Raw genomic sequence first — 20,465 nt, 5'->3', positions numbered from 1 at the left:
GTAGAAAGGTAGGGAAAAGTATATTGTCTGTTATGAGAAATGAATTTTGTTGAAAGAAGCAAAAATGAATATGAGGCCCTGTGGCTGCCCATGTTATTATAAGGAAGTGTGAGCTCAGTACATCAGAAGAAATGTAAAAGTTTTCAGGGAAATGAGTACTTAAATGTCATTGAAAGAATGAGCACTGAATTCCAAAACATCTATATGGAGGGGGATCAAATGGGTCAAGATGGAAGGATAGACTGAAAAGCAGAGGTTGGATTAAAGTGATGAAATCTTCTTACCTCTCTCTTAGAAGATTTCATCATTTTAATCAAACCTCTGCTTTTTAAAGTTTAAAGAACCAGAGGCAACGTACAGTCATGCGAAAAAGAAAGTACACCTTCTTTGAGTTCTATGGTTTTACGTATCAGGACATAATAAAAATCATCAGGTCCTTAGCAGTTCTCAAAAGTAGGTAAATACAACCTCAGATGAACAACAACACATGACATATTACACCATGTCATCATTTATTTTACAAAAAGAAAGCCAAAATGGAGAAGCCATGTGTGAAAAGCTAAGTACACCCTTACTGCTTCCATAGGTATGAAGAGGCTAAGTAGCAGCCAGGTGCTGCTAATCAAATGCCCTTGATCAACTGATCATCAGCAAGTGTGACTACCTCTATAAAAGCTGAAGTTTTAGGAGTATGCTGGTGTTGAGTAATGAGGTGTGTGTTAACAGAATGCCAAAGAATAAAGACATCAGCAATGATCTTACAGAAGCAATTGTTGCTGCCCATCAATCTGGGAAGGGTTATAAGTACATTTCCAAACAATTTGAAGTCCATCATTCTACAATGAGGAAGATTATTCACAAGTGGAAAACATTCAAGACAGTTGCCAATCTTCCCAGGAGTGGATGTCCCAGCAAATTCACCCCAAGAAATTGCAAAAATTCCAAGAGTTACATCTCAGACTCTACAGGCCTCAGCATGTGAAATGTTAAAGTTCATGACAGTACAATTAGAAAAAGACTGAACAAGTATGGTTTGTTTGGAAGGGTTGCCAGGAGAAAGCCTCTTCTCTCTAAAAAGAACATGGCACCACGGCTTAGGTTTGCAAAGTTGCTTCTGAACAAATCACAAGACTTCTGGATCACTGTCCTTTGGACAGATGAGACCAAAGTGGAGATGTTTGGCTATAATGCACAGTGCCATGTTTGGACCTGGGCACCTTGCAGTCACTGAGTTGACCATGAACTCTCTGTATACCAAAGTATTCTAGAGTCAAATGTGAGGAGATATGTCCAACAGCTAGAGCTTGGCCGACATTGGGTCATGCAACAGGACGATGATCCCAAGCACACCAGCAAATCTACAACAGAATGGCTGAAAAAGAAAAGAATCAAGGTGTTGCAATGGCCCAGTCAAAGTCCAGACCTCAACCCGATTGAAATGCTGTGGTGGGACCTCAAGACAACTGTGCATAAACAAATGCCTGCAAACCTCAATGAACTGAAGCAATGTTGTGGAGGAATTTTGGCCCACTCTTCTTTACAACAATGTGAGAGACTGATAAAATCATACAGAAAATGATTACTTCATATTATTGCTGCTAAAGGTGGTTCTACAAGCTATTGAATCATAAGGTGTACTTAGTTTTTCACATACGGCTTCTTCATTTTGAAATAGTACATGGGTGTGACAGAAGCAAAGATAGTTTGCAAGGGCAGTAAAGTATGGTGAGGTATAGTGAACAGCGTTGGTATAGGCCAATTTAGGCTATGTTTCCTTTTCTTTTTCCTATCCAAGGCCTTTAATTTCATTCCTTCTTACTGTTTATTCCTTTTCTGCACTCTAAATAACATAGTTTACTGTGAAGGAGACTAGTGTGATTGGGTATGTGTGTACATATGAGAAGAACTTCCTTTTCTCCCTTCCCTCACCACCTATAAATAAATACTTTGAGGGGTTTCTTCAACTGTTGTTTTCCATTACGTACCAACTGTCAAAAAGTTGTTCAGACTTCAGATAAGGAAAAAAAAATGTGGTTTCAGAAATCACAGCTTTCCAGTCACCCAGTGATATATTACAAAAATGTCTTATTAGGCTGAGACTGTCAGTCAGAACCAAGTTGTTATTATATTAACTGATCATCACTATGACATATTAATAAGTCAGTGCTAAATACCAAAATGTTTCTATTTCTAACATCTTTTTTAAAATCTTCCTTTCTATTCTAACTCAACTCGCTTCTTAACAAGCCTCTGCTGGCATTTCAAACTCCTCTTAACAGACTCTGTCTTGGAATGCAGTTCAAACACTTGCAATTTCTTCTCTTCAAAGAGAAAAGATTTCTACTAACTATGGCCTTCAATTGACTGCTTTGGTCTGTCCCAGCCTGATTTTTGACATTACAGGTTTTATCATTCTGTATTCTTACTTTTGATTACCTGACACAAGTCTATAAAAATAGAATTTCCTTTCCACTCTTGTCCAATGTTGCTTCCCCTCTTTCCATCTTTCTCTTTTTTATTGATTTAGCTTCTTCCCACCAGGTCCTGCCTGCTGGTTTCTTTACTTCAGTCCCAACAAATGCCCTTTGCAAACTCTGCTAGAAGGACATTTTCATTGTGGTAATACTGTAAAATATCTGTTGGACAAGCTGTCTGACAGCTTGCCTGCCATAAAGGTCTGTTTATATATGTATGACAGAAATATGCATGTAGAATTAATGTGTGTGTATGCACATGCATGTGTCTCAGCTATACCTGATGCCTAAAAATGACTTAACAAATGAACATTCTTCTTGATGACCTCAGCAATTGGTTATCCCCTTTCTCTAAAGACCCCAGGAATTGTCATTCTGTGGCATTACAGATTTGTAAAAGACACTTCTGGGCACTGTTTCCAAATTAGTCCCCAGACTCCTTTTGTAAAGCAGGAAGATGGAGAAGATGTGGCCAACCAACTCTTATAGAACTAATGGACATTTATAATAAAGATATGCTGTAAAACTTCCCAATTTTAATCAATAACTATGTCCCAAATTAGAAAAAAGACAGAAAACACAGATTCGTCCTTTTGTTCTATGACTGTTAGCATTATATATTAACATTTGGGAGGCAGGGAGTGGCAGGCCTGTCAAGTTTTCATTTTTTCTGACAAGACATAATCATCTGCCGCTTTCTTTTTATTCAGAGTAAAATGGCAGCTAAGAATGGAGTAAAGAGACATAAAATTACCACAATACAGGATTTATCTATCGCCTTTGTGATGTGGAGTGGATTATTTATGAGGTATTAACTGCATAATTCTGTAGAGAGTATTAAGTAAGCTGTGTTTTACTAAAAAAGCTAGGATATCTGAAGGTTTTTTTAAAAAAGAATTCCAATGGCTGTAGACTCTGGAATTTCCTCTTTGTACCAAATCATCCAGACTTCTGCATTTATTATTTTGAGCCAAATGCAACAAGATCCAATAAGCATGCTTTAAATATACATATAGTTTGCTTTATTTAACAGATTTGCAAACAAATTCTAACACAATTAAATAAATAAAAGTCTGCATCCACTTCTGTACATTTGCAGAGGCATCTGTCAAAAACCTAAAAGTTAAGCTTGCTTTTTCCTATTTTATCTTGTTTTCTTTCTCCTCTTTGCTTCTTCTTTTTATTCCCATCTTCAATCATAGCTAAACTTGGAACAAAGGCCACTTAGGGCTTTATTATATTAAGACCATCAGCAAACAGGAATCTAGTACAATCAAAGATCAAAATTACATGCCCTCTATGGCCTGTTTCTGCCATGAAATACACTTTCTGCACTAACCGTAGCTTCCCATAATCTTCAAGGGGATCCCAATATTAAATCATTAAAATAGTCTAAATGAGAGAAACATGGAGGATTTGGACCCAATTTTCCCCATTAGAATAAGACGATAAATGACAATTTGCCCCAGCTACCGGAGAATATGGCCAGAAAGCATTCCTAGTCTGGGGCTATACAGGGATGAGGTGAAAAAGAGGAGCAAAGACTGGTTACTTCAGATGCTGTCAGATTCCAAACTTTTGATAAAATAGTTGTACTTTGATATTAAAGTGGAGAGGAGAACATGGTAGACTTTGTTAGGTATCCAATAGCACAAAACAATGCAACAGAGCCACTGACATTCAAAACTAATCCCTATAGGAGAGGGCAAAGCCACCGTGGCACTGTCAGGTGACTTCACTAACACAAAAGGACTGTGATACTCTAATATGTCAAATGACTTTGAAAGGGGAGGAAAAATTATAGCATCACACTCCCTCTTCCAGCTCAAGATACAGATAATCCATTATGGCAACTGATGCTGTTTCCAACCCAAATCTTGCTATGCTTCTTGATAAGGCTTGCAAAAAAATCTGGTTCCTCCCAGATTCATGCTGGGCAGTGACCACTGCCTCACCAACTCACCACAAAATGCAGCTTTGAATCAGACCTATAATTGTTCAATTCTGCTGGATCCAATGAGGAGTTTTTCTTTCTTAGGCAAGGGTTAGATCACTGCCTTTTTCAAGTCAGTACCTATCAACAAATCCTCCTTTGGTGGTACAGATGTGTTCCTGCTGCTTGCTAATTGAATTAGTTGGTTTAGAAATGCTTTTATAAGCTGCAGATGGTAAAGGTTGAATACCACCACTGCTACAGCCTAGATTCTAAAATAGCTCAAAGCTGTGGTTGGCTGGGTTGAGTCTGAATTTTCTGCTATCTGCACTCAAGAAACCTTTGTCTCCTGAAGTTATTGCTCAATTTAGGAAGATAATCTTTTTTATGGCTTGGTGAGCGCTCACTTGGAAGCAGCCATATCAAGAAGCTGGAACAGATATTGAAGTCCATTAGTCAACCAGCTTACTAACAAAAAAGCTAGTATCTACAATCAGTTCTACTAATTTCCAGGCCTAAATTATTAGGACTTTGGTACTATCCAATGTTTTTAGACATACCATTTCCAACACTGGTTAAATCAGGCAAAAGTGCAAGGTGGATTTCCAAGGTAATTCCTCACAGGATGTTAGCCCTGCAAGGTAGTCCAGATAAGAAGCACAACCAGGAATACTAGCTCTATCTTTATGGTAAGGTTACATTAACAGAATCTTGCAAGACTGAAAGTATTTCTCCCTTCTTTTCCTTTTACTCTCTGGAAAACTAGGGAGGGTCCCTTTTGAAACGTTTCCCATGCTCTCCCTCCTTCTGTGGCCTGAAATACCTTTTACATGCCGTTGTCCAGTCTGCAACTTTCCCTCCTGTCTCCCAAGGTCATTCCCACATACCATTACACAGGGCTTGCTCTTTTGCTCTACTCATCTCTTTCATTGTAAACTAAAAAAATTATACCTCACTAAATCCTTTCTTTCCCTCTGCCCCCTGAACACCATTAGCCTCCTGATATTCACTGAGTCCCTTTCATTGGTCCATGGAACCAGATGCTGCTGGACTGACATCCATCAGGCCCCACCAGTAAGAACATCAAGGTTGGATAAGAGCTGTGATTCAAAAGTATCTAGAGCACCACAAATTCTAAGAACATTCAAGTTAAATATCCAATTACTTGATCTAGTTTTATTATTTTCTTCCACTTATTTTTTTTCATAGAATCACAGGAAAGATCATCTGCTCCAACACCCTGTCCAACTTCCTGCATACTATGCTGAACTACCTCTCTTATCAACTTGATTCAACATGGTCATTAACTACAATGAGTGGGGATAATGGGGATAGTAGGGATAGACATATGGAGAACACCAGAAAGTTGGGCTGGTCACTTTCAGACTGTAAGCTTAAAGTCAGAGCCAAGGACTTCAGGGGCCATATATTTATTTTGCAAATAACATTTTATAAAAAAGGAGAAATGTACGTAGTCCCACAGCACTGACAGGACCATTTGGCCTGAAAGCTAAAATTTTAACTGCAATGACAAATCCCAAATCAATATCTTTCCAGTGACTGCCTTATGGAATATTTTTCTCCTTCAACTGGGTTCAGAACAGAAAATCAGCAAGGAAGCTATATCATGATGGCAAAAAAGAAGCTCTGCAGGTCTTTTGACAAGTTTCTCTCACTCAGAAAATGGATCTGCTGTCTGCTTTTAAGTGAGCAAGGGAATACAAAGGGGATTTCAACTTTCTTAACCAACTGGGTTAAGAAGGTTGGTTGGTTTTCACCTTCCTCAAGAAAATAAACTTTACTGATGAACACACAGCTTCCAATGTACCACATATCCTCATATAGTTTTGTAAAGATGTTACAGCTACCAGTGAAATTACAACATATATTTTTAGCATACATGATAGTCCTCTGTTTCTCCTACCCAGTAATGTTCCAGTAAAGTTAGGCTGAGAATAGCAAGTGAGATTGATAGCTGATAAGGAGATTTAAATTTGGGTTTCCTCCTTCTTGATCTGAGGCACTGTCCACAGAACCAGTGTGGCTCCAGTTTTATCTTAACTGGAACTTGGCATTAACTCAAGATAAATATGTCTAGAAAGGGTTTTAATATCAGAGAAAGAGCATAAAGTAACCTCTGTAACTGTACTGTGCTTCAATGTAATTGTGTCATGATCTCCAGTTCAAAGATACTCACGGGAAAATTTTCCTGCAAGTTTAGGGCAAGAAAATCATGGAAAGGTCTAAATTTTTAGAACAATTGAGGGACAAGCAACTGCTTCAACAGATACACTCAACCTGTATGCTCTTCTTTTGAAGAACAACTAACCTCTTCATCTGTTAAGTTGCTTCTTTGTGGATTTTCCCCCTTCTCCAAAGTGTGGTTCACTGCAAACAGCAGCTTCCACCACAGAGGATAACACATATGCAATGACATCATGACACACATCTTGCCCTTACATATTTGTTCTTACAAGTATAGCACTTGCATCAAGACATCTTCACACAGTTTTCATTATTTATCCCCTTGACCCCTTGTCTGAAACATTTCTTTCAAGTACCTAACAAAGAATAACATTCAGCAAATACACATGAGCATGCACACACATGTACATATACAGCTCATGGGTCTGATTCAGGGTCCAATCTTGATTGTAGCCCTGCAGCTCTTTTTCATCAAAAAGAAAAGCTAACAGATTTATGGGTTTGAAGATTAGAAAGGGTAGCTTATGGAAAGAAGGAAATTATGATGTAACATTAGAGAAAGAGGGCAAAGTAAAAATGGATCTATAACTGGTGTCAAGAAGATTGGAAGCAGCTTCTTTATAATCTTTCTTTTCTTTCTTTTACTTTTCTATTTCTTTTTTCACTATTTACTATTCTTTATTATCTTTATTTTTTTCTTATGGTTTTTACTTTGTTAAACATTTCTTTAACAAAAATTATGAAAGGAAAGAGCAAACAGGTTAAGCACACTAAAGATGGCCAAATGTAATTTTCTCTCTAGTTATACACTGAGCATTATTAATTAAGCCATACAAATTGTGTTCCCTCTTGAAACATCTTTTCAGGACTGGCTGAGACCCAAACCTGGATTTTTCAGTCTGTGCAACAATGAGCTTTTCAAACCTATGAATGCAATGGAAATATAAACAGCATATCCTTCATGTACCATCACCTAAGTTCTGCTTAGACTGAGTATAAATTCTTTGGTTAAACCTAGGACTTTACTTGAGTCAGCAATGAGATTCCTTCCCCATATGTCTCCAGTTATTTTTCTTGTCACCTTATAAGTTCCACTCTTAGTCCATCAACTTTCTTAATAGTCTAGCTGTCGTAAATGGACATACGTCATAGCTTGCCTATAATCTGTTTTGTCTTTGGGATTGCTCCAGTACATAAACCAGGTCTGATCCTAGACCTGCTAGAAGCTGTACTCTATCTTCCTATGGCTAAAACTGGCTTTAAAACAGTACTGGCTACTAAATGTGATCTATGCCAATAACTATAGATACCTTGAAATCATAAGTAGCATCAGGATTTTCATCACAGGCGATGACCTCAGGAGCCATCCAGTATGGTGTTCCAATAAACGTATTTCTTCGACCAACTGTTCTGTCTAGTTGAGCGCTGACTCCAAAATCCACTAGGAATTGAAAAAAGCAACGATAGGAGAATTTGAATGAGGTAAAGGGTTAAAAAAATGTGGGACTCATTAAAATGACATAAAATAAACTAAATTTCATACAAGATAACCCCCATGAAGAAGGCAAAATTTCATTCAAGTTTAGAATGTTTCATTAATTTCAGAACACGGAGAATACTGAGAAATTTCAGCCCCTCATCCCACCATGTAAACTTTTTCCTGTATCTTATGGATCTGAGGGTCAAATCAAATAGACCATTTTGCTAGAGCAAGTACCAGCCATGTAGTCCTTACGGAACTCAAGAATTACACATCCCAATAAGTTTTTTTTTTTAAAAAAAAGATGTTGGAAATCTGATGAAAACATATGAAGCTTTAGAGTTCTCATAGGAGATCTTGTGAGATGTTGTCACAGAGGACACCTTAATTATTGTAAAAAAATCCAGGAATTTTATATCATCTTTTCCAACTAACTCAAAACAAGGACAAGGTAATATCAGAGTACTTCAAGTAGGACTTTAACAGCACCATTGAACAAGAAATTGTTGAACTCACATATCAAAATATTTCAGGCAATTTTAGATGTTCTCAACAAACACAAAAGATTTTTTTAACACATTACAATTGTTAATTCATAAGGTACTTGTAATCTGTCTCATATGCAACCTTCATCCGCATAACCAATCTGCCTTCACCTCTTTTCTTCCTACCTTTCCCCACCTTACCCCAGTTTAAATCCTACATCAGTCTAGTCACTCTGTGCATCTAATGAAGTGAACTGCAGCTCATAAACACTTATGCCTTTTAATCAAATTTGTTAGTTGGAAAAGGTCTACCAGATTCCTGATTTTTTTTCCCCACTGGAGATTAATACATTTCTCCTTCTACAATATCTACAAAAAGAAGCATCTTGAACATTGTAGGAGATCATGAAATAAGTCCTCAGGCCACAAAAGACTACCAACCTCTATGCTAGAAACTTAGGTTTGAAATGGAGTTATCTAAGACTTTATTCTTATTTTTAGAAGGTACTTTTTAGTATTTCCTTCCATGCTGGATATGAATCTGTATCAAAACTAAATCTCAAGGATCATTTTGCAATGTTTCAATCACAAAAGCAATTAAAAAAACAAATAAAACCTCCATTATGTCCTACTTCACAATCCCCGATTTTTTTTTTTTTTGATACAGCTCTGATTTTGGATTAGGACTCAGTAAGACCATTTCTGGCAAAATACAACAAAGTTTCAGTAACAGAGACTTTTGTGTTGAGCTCCTTGAAGAAAGCATTGTAGCTCAGCTACAGTAGAACTGCACAAATAATACTGATCTCTTCTAGTTACTTTTGACTTTATCTCTTCTTTAAACATTCTGGCCATATCTCCTCAAGGACCAACTAATATTTAATGTATAACTCCTGAAATAGTATATTTTACCTGTATGCATTCAATACCCATCCAAAATTCACATATTTTAAATGCGCTGGGAAGTAGTGTTGAAATGCTCATGAAAATTTAAAGTGACACTGAGAGCAAAAGGGACAGCTGGAAGGGTTTATGGCATGCTGATATCCCTAGCCAGAATCTCATTTTTTTTTTAAGCATAAACTTTCAAGAATTTTAAGGGTTTTATTCTAACAACATAAGCAATTTCAAGATGAAAGCCATATTTTCTAGTATTCTTCACAACCTTTTGGTTGTACATATTGTACATTCTAAGATTGATCATAGCTATGAATCCTCTGATTTTTTCCCCTCAAATTTCTTGAGTAAAGTAGATTGGTATAAAGTCAATGTTCAGACCTACTGCCTAGAAATTTAGAGAACTTCTCAGCTTTGGTATTCCTTAGAAGGCAGGACCAGTGAAGATTTTTCAATTAAGCCTCAATACATGCTTCCTAGTATTTTCCTTAAATGAAAATCCAATGTCCCCACAACTTACCTAGTTTAACTTCTGCATTTTCAGTTAGCAAAACATTCTGTCCCTTAATATCTCGATGGATTACTTTGTGTTGATGGAGATGACTCAAGCCCTAGAAAATTCAGTGACAGACATAATATAAAATATAAATATATGGTAAATAAAGCGAATATATTTATTTTTATCTCCCAGATAGCAAAATAAAATTAAACAAAACCCAAGACTGGCTAGTAATAATTTCTAAGATTATTGCATTGAATTGTGTATACTGTCTTTTATTATATTTGCTTCTGTTTAATATTTTACTATTGTTAAATGCAGTAAGAAGAATGGGATGGAAATTTATATAAATGCACACATGCACACACACACACAGAGGCATATAAAAATTTTAAGTCAAAATAATATCCTTTTCCTTGGAATAATTTTTCAACCATCCTCTATACATTCCATCTAACATATAATGGGTAAGCAAGCATATGAACAGTGATTTATTAGGTAGCAAATGCCACCAGATTTGGGGAGACTTTTGAAACCTGCTACCGGTCAAAGTAGAGAATATTATATCACACAGACACATTATAAGTAGTCCTCATTTAGTGACTGCAATTGGTTCTGATGACTTGGTCATTAAACAAAATGGTTGCTAAGTGAACACATATGAGAGAGAGAGACACACACACACACACACACACACTGCAAAGATCACTGGTTACTGCCGTCTCATTCAGATAAAGTTCTCTCATACAGTGTCCTGTGCCTGATCCACTTTTTTCCTTTTTTCTTCCCCTTGCAAGGCAAAGAGTTTGCTTAAACAAGCTATCTCTTCCTGAGCTGCTTTTCTCTGCAGCACTTCCCTAAAATGTACTAAGGGCAAGTTAACAAGTTCACCTCTGTGACCTTAAATAGTTGATTAGAACCCTCCCTCCAGCTGGCAGCTGTTGCTGAAAGGGGCCAGACCTTAATCAGTTTCACACTGAAGGCTTTTGTTGTTGTAAATGTTCACATTGGTCGGAAAATGAAATTTTTATTACCATTTATTACCATCATATTTGTGAATGGTTGCTATCCGAGGCAGTTGCTAAATGAGGACTACCTGTATATGATACAATCATAATGTTTTAAGGAATGCTGGACCAAAGCATTTCCTGTATATTTTTTCACAGATGCAAAGTGAATGAATGGACAGGTAAAAGGTGTGGGAAACCATATCGGTGTGTATGTATGTGCTTAAGCTTAAGCAAAATGTTAAAATGTTTGAAACTGGGTAGACAGTTCAGCAGTAAAACTCAGGCAACAGCATCTTTCTCACAGAAAGGTTGGTAACCACTCAGGCAGTCATCTTTTCCTTTAACTCATCATAACACAGCAGCAAGTTAAATAAAAACTGAAATGCATCTTAACTTGCCGTTTTCCCTAAACATTATGGGGAACGAATAATACCAGTGGTTTGGAACATATGGGATGTTTGTGCATTTTTTCACTAATATATGATTTAACTAGTATATGATTATACCTGAGAAGAGTTTCTTTCTCAATAAAGCAACATCCATCAACTTGCTAAAATATTTAAATAGGGGTAAGATTGTAAGAGATTGAGTCTAATTTGACTTTGAGGCAGAAGGGTGAATTTTCTCCTGGGATCATAGGGAGAAAAGATATGATTGTTATGAAACTTCAGACAGTAGTGTTAATTAATAATTTAATTCAAGTAATTACGATTCATCTAAGCTACCTTGTTCTTTTACTATTTGTATACACATTCAAATGATTATTAGCTTGCATTACTAAAACAAGTCTGCAAATAGTTCTTGAGTGATTTATATAATTCAGGTCATTGTCACTGTACTAATCCTCTTTTATACAAACTTGTCATTCTAATAAAAGAGCTTCAAAAGAAACACTCTGTACAGTGGGGCAAAAAAGTATTTAATCAGCCACCAATTGTGCAAGTTCTCCCACTTAAAAAGATGAGAGAGGCCTGTAATTTTCATCATAGGTATACCTCAGCTATGAGAGACAAAATGGAGAAAAAAATCCAGAAAATCACATTGTCTGATTTTTAAAGAATTTATTTGCAAATCATGGTGGAAAATAAGTATTTGGTCAATATCAAAAGTTCATCTCAATACTTTGTTATATATCCTTTGTTGGCAATGACAGAGGTCAGATGTTTTCTGTAAGTCTTCACAAGATTTTCACACACTGTTGCTGGTATTTTGGCCCATTCCTCCATGCAGATCTCCTCTAGAGCAGTGATGTTTTGGGGCTGTTGCTGGGCAACACGGACTTTCAACTCCCTCCAAAGGTTTTCCATGGGGTTGAGATCTGGAGACTGGCTAGGCCACTCCAGGACCTTGAAATGCTTCCTACGAAACCACTCCTTCGTTGCCCGGGTGGTGTGTTTGGGATCATTGTCATGCTGAAAGGCCCAGCCACGTTTCATCTTCAATGCCCTTGCTGATGGAAGGAGGTGTTCACTCAAAATCTCACGATACATGGCCCCATTCATTCTTTCCTTTACACGGATCAGTCGTCCTGGTCCCTTTGCAGAAAAACAGCCCCAAAGCATGATGTTTCTACCCCCATGCTTCACAGTAGGTATGGTGTTCTTTGGATGCAACTCAGCATTCTCTCTCCTCCAAACACAACGAGTTGAGTTTAGACCAAAACGTTCTACTTTGGTTTCATCTGACCATATGACATTCTCCCAATCCTCTTCTGGATCATCCAAATGCTCTCTAGCAAACTTCAGACAGGCCCGGACACGTACTGGCTTAAGCAGGGGGACACGTCTGGCACTGCAGGATTTGAGTCCCTGGCGGCGTAGTGTGTTACTGATGGTAGCCTTTGTTACTTTGGTCCCAGCTCTCTGCAGGTCATTCACTAGGTCCCCCCGTGTGGTTCTGGGATTTTTGCTCACCGTTCTTGTGATCATTTTGACCCCACAGGGTGAGATCTTTCGTGGAGCCCCAGATCAAGGGAGATTATCAGTGGTCTTGTATGTCTTCCATTTTCTAATTATTGCTCCCACAGTTGATTTCTTCACACCAAGCTGTTTGCCTATTGCAGATTCAGTCTTCCCAGCCTGGTGCAGGTCTACAATTTTGTTTCTGGTGTCCTTCGACAGCTCTTTGGTCTTGACCATAGTGGAGTTTGGAGTGTGACTGTTTGAGGTTGTGGACAGGTGTCTTTTATACTGATAACAAGGTCAAACAGGTGCCATTACTACAGGTAATGAGTGGAGGACAGAGGAGCCTCTTAAAGAAGTAGTTACAGGTCTGTGAGAGCCAGACATCTTGCTTGTTTGTAGGTGACCAAATACTTATTTTCCACCATGATTTGCAAATAAATTCTTTAAAAATCAGACAATGTGATTTTCTGGATTTTCCCCCCCATTTTGTCTCTCATAGTTGAGGTATACCTATGATGAAAATTACAGGCCTCTCTCATCTTTTTAAGTGGGAGAACTTGCACAATTGGTGGCTGACTAAATACTTTTTTGCCCCACTGTATATGCTTTATTAGCTTTCTACCTACAAATGCTTTTATTCTGTTCTTTGGAAGTAACAGAATATTAGCAAAGAGAGGAAAAAGAAGGATTAATCTCCTGAAAATCATATCAGATATATTATTGAAGGGGAAAACTAAGAGTCCCTAGAGTGGGACCGAATTTAAAATAGTTACCAAGCTCTCAGAATTTTCATTAAAGAATACCCATTCACTTAAATGGTTTATAAATGGAACTTTGCACATTTCAAACATATTACTGTGTAATCATTTAAACAAAGATGCACCATTTCCATTTCCAGACTTTGCACGGCATGCCAGGGCTGTCCTACAAAAGTGGGGTGCATCAGAGCCCAATTCAGAGGGGAGTTTCAGAAGATCTAATAGGTGAAAATGATATCATACACCTCTGCAAGATTGAAGGCATCCTTTTTGCCCCTTAAAATCCTTCAACTGCAACCCCTCCCCCAAATTTTAGTCCCACTCAATCGGGACGGCATTCTGGGCACACAAAAGAAGATACTATGGGCCACATGTAGTGCTTGGATTGCCTTATGCACCCCTGCTTGAAAATACTACAAGTCCTTTCTGCATATGCTGTAACAAGTGGCTTTACTGTATCATTTTCACAGACTTAACACAACCTTGAACCCATCAGCCTTTAACCAGGGTATACCACTGCAGCCAAAGGGCCTATGTCATCCTTTAAATACTTGATTTCAGTTATTAAAGTCCTACTATTCTTTTTCTCTAAACTGTATTTTTAAATGTCAAAGAATAATTATTAAATACATGGGAGTAATCCTATAAACACATATCATTTCATTTAAATGAAATGAAATTAAATTAAATTAAAATGTTTTTTTTTCAAATACCTCCAGCTGATATTGTTTTTGTCTTTTGCTTTTTTTTAATCTTGGCCTTACTGTATTTACCTTCAACAGCACGTTTTCCCAGAAGGGCTGTGCAAGCTTCAACTCTGAAAAGCTTGTGCCTGTGTTTTAAAGAGTTTTTCTTCCCCCAGTATAAGACACACTTATATTGGTTTTTGCTATTCATTTTTTTTAGGATACTAACCTTTTTAATTGGAGTTGCATGTTTACTGATTATAAAAATATATGGAATTTATGTACATATTATGTTGTACTTGAAACATGCATATCTATCTATCTCTATCTCTCCATCCATCCATTGCCAGCTGTATATTTCAGATGAAATACTCAGATTCCTTTTATATATCAACAGGACCTACATGAAACTGTGATAACATTAACTGGCAAACTTAAGCAAAACATTAAGAAAATGTGGAAGGAGGTAAATACTCTTCCACCAAACTGTAATCTTGGCCACAGTTAACTCCAAAAATGAATGGCATTATTAAAAAAAAAAAAGGGACAACTTCTTATGGTGTTCCTATTAAGGAGACTGAGCCCTTAATGTTTACACCAAGCCAGTAATCCATATCATGTGTAAGTTCATTTCTGGCAAACTGTCAATTCAAAATATGGATCAGCTTTGTGCAAGATCAGGAGTCATCCCACCCCAGATGACTGCAGGCCCACCACTAGCTAAGCTGACAGCGTTGGCTGAACTTTTGACATTTTAAATTTGTGACAGTGAGGGAACAATTCAACAGTTTCAACCTGATTCACTGCTCATGGTCTATTTTAAGAAGCTGACTTTCCAGTTTATAAATGTAAGTCCCAGCCTGTGCAACCATGCCTTCTTGAGACAGAAATGAAAGTCAGTACCACTGTTGATGAGTCACACGCTTGCTTTTCATATCAAGTTGTTAAAGTGTTACAGCTGGAGTGTTTACTCTAAACAAACAAGTGCTTTATCACCTCCAAATAGCAATTGTCACTTTGGGAATGTTTTAGATTGTATTTTCATTTTCAGGTTGAATTCTGCAGCTTCCTCTCTTTCTTTCTGACTTAACCCTGTAGGGTGCTGAGAATGTATTAGAAGAGCATACTCCTGAGAACCGAAATGACCACATTTCACCCACTGTCTTCCACCCACTGTAGCATTTAATATTTTGCTACCCAGAGATTGCAGTGTCCCACTGATTATGTGTTTATCACTGCTGACCACATACACTCATTGTGCTTGCAGAACTGGGAATCATTGTGACCTTTGCAACCACAAGAAAAAATAATGACAAAGCAAAAATACTCTGTAGATTAGGAGGATAAAAACACATGTTTTATGGGCAGCAACCATCAGCATTTAGGGCACAGCATCCACACAACTGGGTGAAAAAAATAAATGACAGACAAAATTTCTACTATCCTGTTTTACTTCAGTCTTACTTTACTTCTTTAGAAGTGCTCTCTAGCCTGATCTAGATAGGGACCATTGCATGTGGGTGGGAAAACCCTAATTATTCCCACAGCTCTCCTTCCCATTTTTTAAAAAAAATCACAATTCATTCCTGTATGACTTTAAAAAAAAACTTATTGGCACCAAGTATATCTCTGTGGTTTTCTTTTTCTTCAAAATAGGGCTGAAGGGAAGGATTAGACTTTTCCCCATCCCATGAAGGATGCTTCTGATCCAGATCAGGTCACAGTTTGCTTACAAATAAATAAACCAAAAAATGGAAGTATGGCAAAACAATGTTTATGCATCATTTACTATAACCTAACTACAGAGAGAGATGGTATCCCAGCTAGTAAAGGGACAGAATAGGAGTTCAATATCCTTTGCTTTCTAGATTGATTCACCACTTTTATTTCCCACCCAATTGCATAGAGCATGACTTGCTTTTTAAAAAAGTGTTATACCCTCACAATAGCATCCCTTATATTGATTAAAAGAGAAACAGGCAAAAGGTACATATGAATCGAAGATTAGAAAGGATTTCTACCTCTCAATTATTTAAAAGTGACTTTTATCCTTCCCCCTTCTCAAATTACCATGTTTGAATAAAAAGACCTTAGAGCAACCTGTAAAAAGTCAATGTGGTGTAAAGGTTAGCGTGTTAAACTATTCCTGCATTTTGCATCTTCACTTCTAAGTATCTAAGTGTTATTTGCAGGAGGCTCTAATTAGCAGATCTCAGAGTGTCAGTTAAGCAGATCCCCAAAGCATGAAGTCTATCCACTTCTGAAATAAACTGTGCTTGATTTGATCTGCCTTTGGATTTGTGGCCTTTGAGAGGATTCCAGTAGATTTAGCTAAAGTGTGAACATTTTATGGATATCCATAAAAGAAATAATAAAATGGTGACAGAGAGTCTGTAATACATAGCAAGTCTTCAGTTTCTTGTGAAACTTGCACATTATAATTGACTTTGCCATGTAATAAAAACTGAAATGATTTCCATGTAGAACATTAGTAACATCCAGAAATTATCCTGATTCTCAGTCTTACTGTAGTTAGAATTATAAATGGTAGTGAATTATTGACAAAAGACATCATTTCCCATTCCTCTTGTCCAACAGTTTGCTGCAAGAGCCAGTCATTGGATCGTCTTTAAAGGAAAAGCAGGAGGAGTATATGAAAAGATCTTTCCCCATCCCTACCTCCAGTCATTTTCCCATTTCTGTAAAGGGATCTGGAATTCTAATTTTGATACATCTGCTCCTATTAATATTAAAGAAGGATTTTTCCTTCTAAAAGAAACAGTAGGTTTGAAAGACAAGTAAGAAGGAGAACCAAATAACATTCATTCATTCATTCATTCATTCATTCATTCATTCATTCATTCATTCATTCATTCATTCATTCTACATTGGATTTAAGTGACTATGAATCATTCATACAATCCTCTAATGACTAGCCACCAAGCGTTTGGAGCCATCTTCTATCTTGTGACTCTATTCTAAGCAACTAAATTCAGAACAGAGATTAGGTACAGGCATAACATTAGCTCTTAGCAGATTAATTTATAAACTCAGAATGAAGTCTTAGATATGGACACTTTCCCTTTTCTCACCTTCACCTTCCTACCAGTTCAGATTCTATTGCAAAGTTTTAATTACTAATTAAAGAGAGATGTGCTGAAGCTTTAAAGTAATAGGTTACTCAGTTCACTGAACAATTTTTATACAATAGCAGAATATAAAGACTATCTTAAGATGTTGAGCGAATAGTGTAAAGATATCCTCTCAATTCTACCTGGACATAAAAATAATCAACTTTTAACAGTAATAAATGATAGACGGAACAGGAGACGAAGAGTCTCATGGAAAGGGAGAACATTCCAATACTCAACCGCTACCTCTCACTCCTTCGTCACTAACTCTCCTGTGTCTAATGCCTGTTCCAACAAATTTACACCTCTTACAGTTGTTGGCCAGAACCATGATTCTATATGTGAATTAATGCTATTTAGTATTAACTAGGTGTGTGATTTTAGTAAAAATCTGAAATTGTCAGTATAGGTGTGATAATGAACCATGGTTTAAGGTCAGCAAGAGAGAGGAACTGAACTGACCTGAAAAGAAACCAAGAGAGGGACCATATATATCAACCTTGGCTTCTGATGTGATTGGAGGGAACTAGCATTATTTCTGTACTGGGTTGATGCAGCAAAATTACAGAGAGATGGTTAGGTCATCTTGGACACATACCCGTAAAATCTCCCTGCAGATATAGGCAATCCACTCCTCCTTCAAAGTGTTCCCTTTGGTGTTCTTGATCAGATCGGTGACAGATCCAGCACCACAGAACTCCATCACCAGCTGGCAAAAGAAACAAAAGCACAATTATTATAATTAAAAAGAAAGTATCCTCTGGGTTGCACTAACCCTAGTGGAATGCATTTAGTTGGCAATGGCCAATGCCGCTAAAAGGAAAAAAAAGTTAAATAATGGTGAGTCCTCCACCTGTAATTTCCCCTTAGCCTAGGCAGTTTGTATAGCCAGAAGAAATCAAACAAATACTTTCTTGAGGAAAGGGCAAATATTACTACCTAAATATTCTCTCCAACAATTGTATAGCACATAACTCACTTTGCATTGCCTGTTTCATTCATTTATTCCAATAACCATCAAGAGGCAGAGAAGAAATACTCCCAGTTAACAGATCAGGAAATGAAGCTGAAAAATACCAGTGTTTGAGGACTCCCAAGGAGCTAATGGCTCGAGATGGGTTGGAATGCTAATCTTTGAAGTCTCAGAACTTCTGTGAAAGCTTCAGAAAACAGTTGGAGTCAAAGCTACTCCCACACTTCTGCATATATTTGTGAAAATGAAGGGTAGTTGATTTTCCTTTTAAAATAAAAAAGGGAGACTGGAGCATCATAAACAAGTAAGGAAATTGCACGAAAGCCTCTGACTAAAGCCATGATTCAGATTTCATAGTGCGAGGAAGTTAAATTAATCTTTATGAAAAGTAATTATTTTTCCATTATACCCCTGATGCTGGTCACATTTGGATGAACAAATCCTGGCTTGATAAATCAGCATATATATAAGCTTCACAAACCTGAACACAGGCACATTGGTCTTTCTTTTTCATGAGGAGCAACCAAGCTGAGAAGCCATAATTAGTATGTCTTCTATTGCTCAAACTATGAACTATGGTTAATTTCCAAACAAGTCAACTTTGCTTGTTGCAAATTCATTAACCACATTTTTTTTCAGGTAAAGCATAAAATAATCATTAAATGGTGGCTTCCTAGTTTGTTTCACTTCTCAGATTCAGAAACTATAGGAGAATAAGTGTATTAAATTAAAATAAATTTGTCCTTAGTGTCCTCCACACTAAGTCATTTGAAAAGATATCCCCCTTTTGACAGTTTAAGAATTTCTTGCTTCAAAAGACTTTTGATGCTATTCTTCCTATTTATATATTGTTATAAATATTCTATTCTATATATTTATATAATATTCAATATTCATTTTGTGCATTCTATGTACTACTACATCTTACTTGAGAAATATGTTGAAAAATGGTATTTTTTTAAAAAAAAAAATTTAATACAAAGAAAATATATGTCCCATCAATCCTTGTACCAGTTCTTGCTAATACCAATAACAGCCTGTCATGGATTTTTCTTTTTCTTTTTCTAAACCACCAATAATTAGATTGACCCAGACTCAATAGACACAAAGCACTGGAAACTTGGACAGTTGGTTGGGTTTTTTGTATCTCCCTTCAGTGGCTGGGGGGAGACATGTGTTTTAAAAAAGAAAGCTTACAAATAAAAAAGCATGAAGTTGAAGACTAGTGTAGAAATGAACCTTAATAATAAAAATATTTTCTGTTTTAACCATCTATTTTCTATAAGTTCTTTATCTACATTATATTCTTTGAATTCCAATTTCATTATATTCTCATATTTTTCTTTCTATATCTCTAATATATTTGTTTATTGCTGATCTCTATATACCTGTTTCTTAATCCCTGTACCATCACTCTCTATAGAGCTATATTCCTTTTTCTACAGAGTTCAATCTGACTTTTTCAGTTTCTGTTTTCTATTTCTGTTCTGTCAAATTCTTGGGTTTTTCTTCGCCTTTTCAGCTTGTTTGTTCCTGGCTGGGCTTCTTGACCCTTCTCTTCTTCCCAATCTTGGCTCCATCTGAGGGAAATGGCTCGAAGAACTTTTCCCTCACACCAGTCTGAGGGAAAGAAAAATGTCTCTCTCTATCCAGTTTTCTCAGCTGCTGCCTCTTTTCTGGTTGACTCTTTCTCATCATTTAGTTTGCCTCTTTATTTGGCTCCTGGGTTTGGCTCTGTTTATTCAGCCTCTTCCTCATGAGGATAGTGGCTGGAGAGCTCCCAGGCAGCCATCTTGTCTTCCCTCCTCCTCCCATTTGATTGGCAGCTGCTGTTTGATTGGCAGGTGGGTCATCCTAATGATGGGGCAGGCCAAGAAAGGAGTGAGAGGATGAGCACAGGGGCATCTAAGCTCAAGTGGGCTGTTCTTCCACACAGCCTCAGCACATTTGCTAGAGTTCTTTTCTAATTCAAAACAGTTATAATGTACAAATAATACTCATAATGTAACATATTTATAATAAATATATGA

General features: G+C 37.1%; 1 protein-coding gene across 13 annotated transcripts in view; it reads right to left on the bottom strand.

Moving 5' to 3' along the window:
- Positions 1-20,465, bottom strand: part of TNIK (TRAF2 and NCK interacting kinase) — a 298,380-nt gene that overhangs the window by 106,976 nt on the left and 170,939 nt on the right. For all 13 annotated transcript variants that reach the window (XR_015794405.1, XM_088132086.1, XM_025172923.2 and 10 more), the window contains 3 exons: positions 18,061-18,171; positions 9,995-10,085; positions 7,923-8,053 (listed from right to left, as the gene is read on the bottom strand). Coding sequence is in view for 12 of the 13 variants with exons in the window: in XM_088132086.1 (XP_087988212.1) it covers positions 7,923-8,053; positions 9,995-10,085; positions 18,061-18,171 (333 nt within the window). In the remaining variant the exon portion in view is untranslated. The remainder of the gene's footprint in view (positions 1-7,922; positions 8,054-9,994; positions 10,086-18,060; positions 18,172-20,465) is intronic.

The sequence above is a fragment of the Python bivittatus genome, unplaced genomic scaffold (assembly GCF_059951505.1).
Source record: "Python bivittatus isolate LINGU-HERP-01145 unplaced genomic scaffold, Pbiv_v1 ctg000980_np1212, whole genome shotgun sequence".
Lineage (NCBI taxonomy): Eukaryota > Metazoa > Chordata > Lepidosauria > Squamata > Pythonidae > Python > Python bivittatus.
Note: the sequence above shows the minus strand (reverse complement) of the source record. Positions and strands in the feature narration are given on the sequence as shown.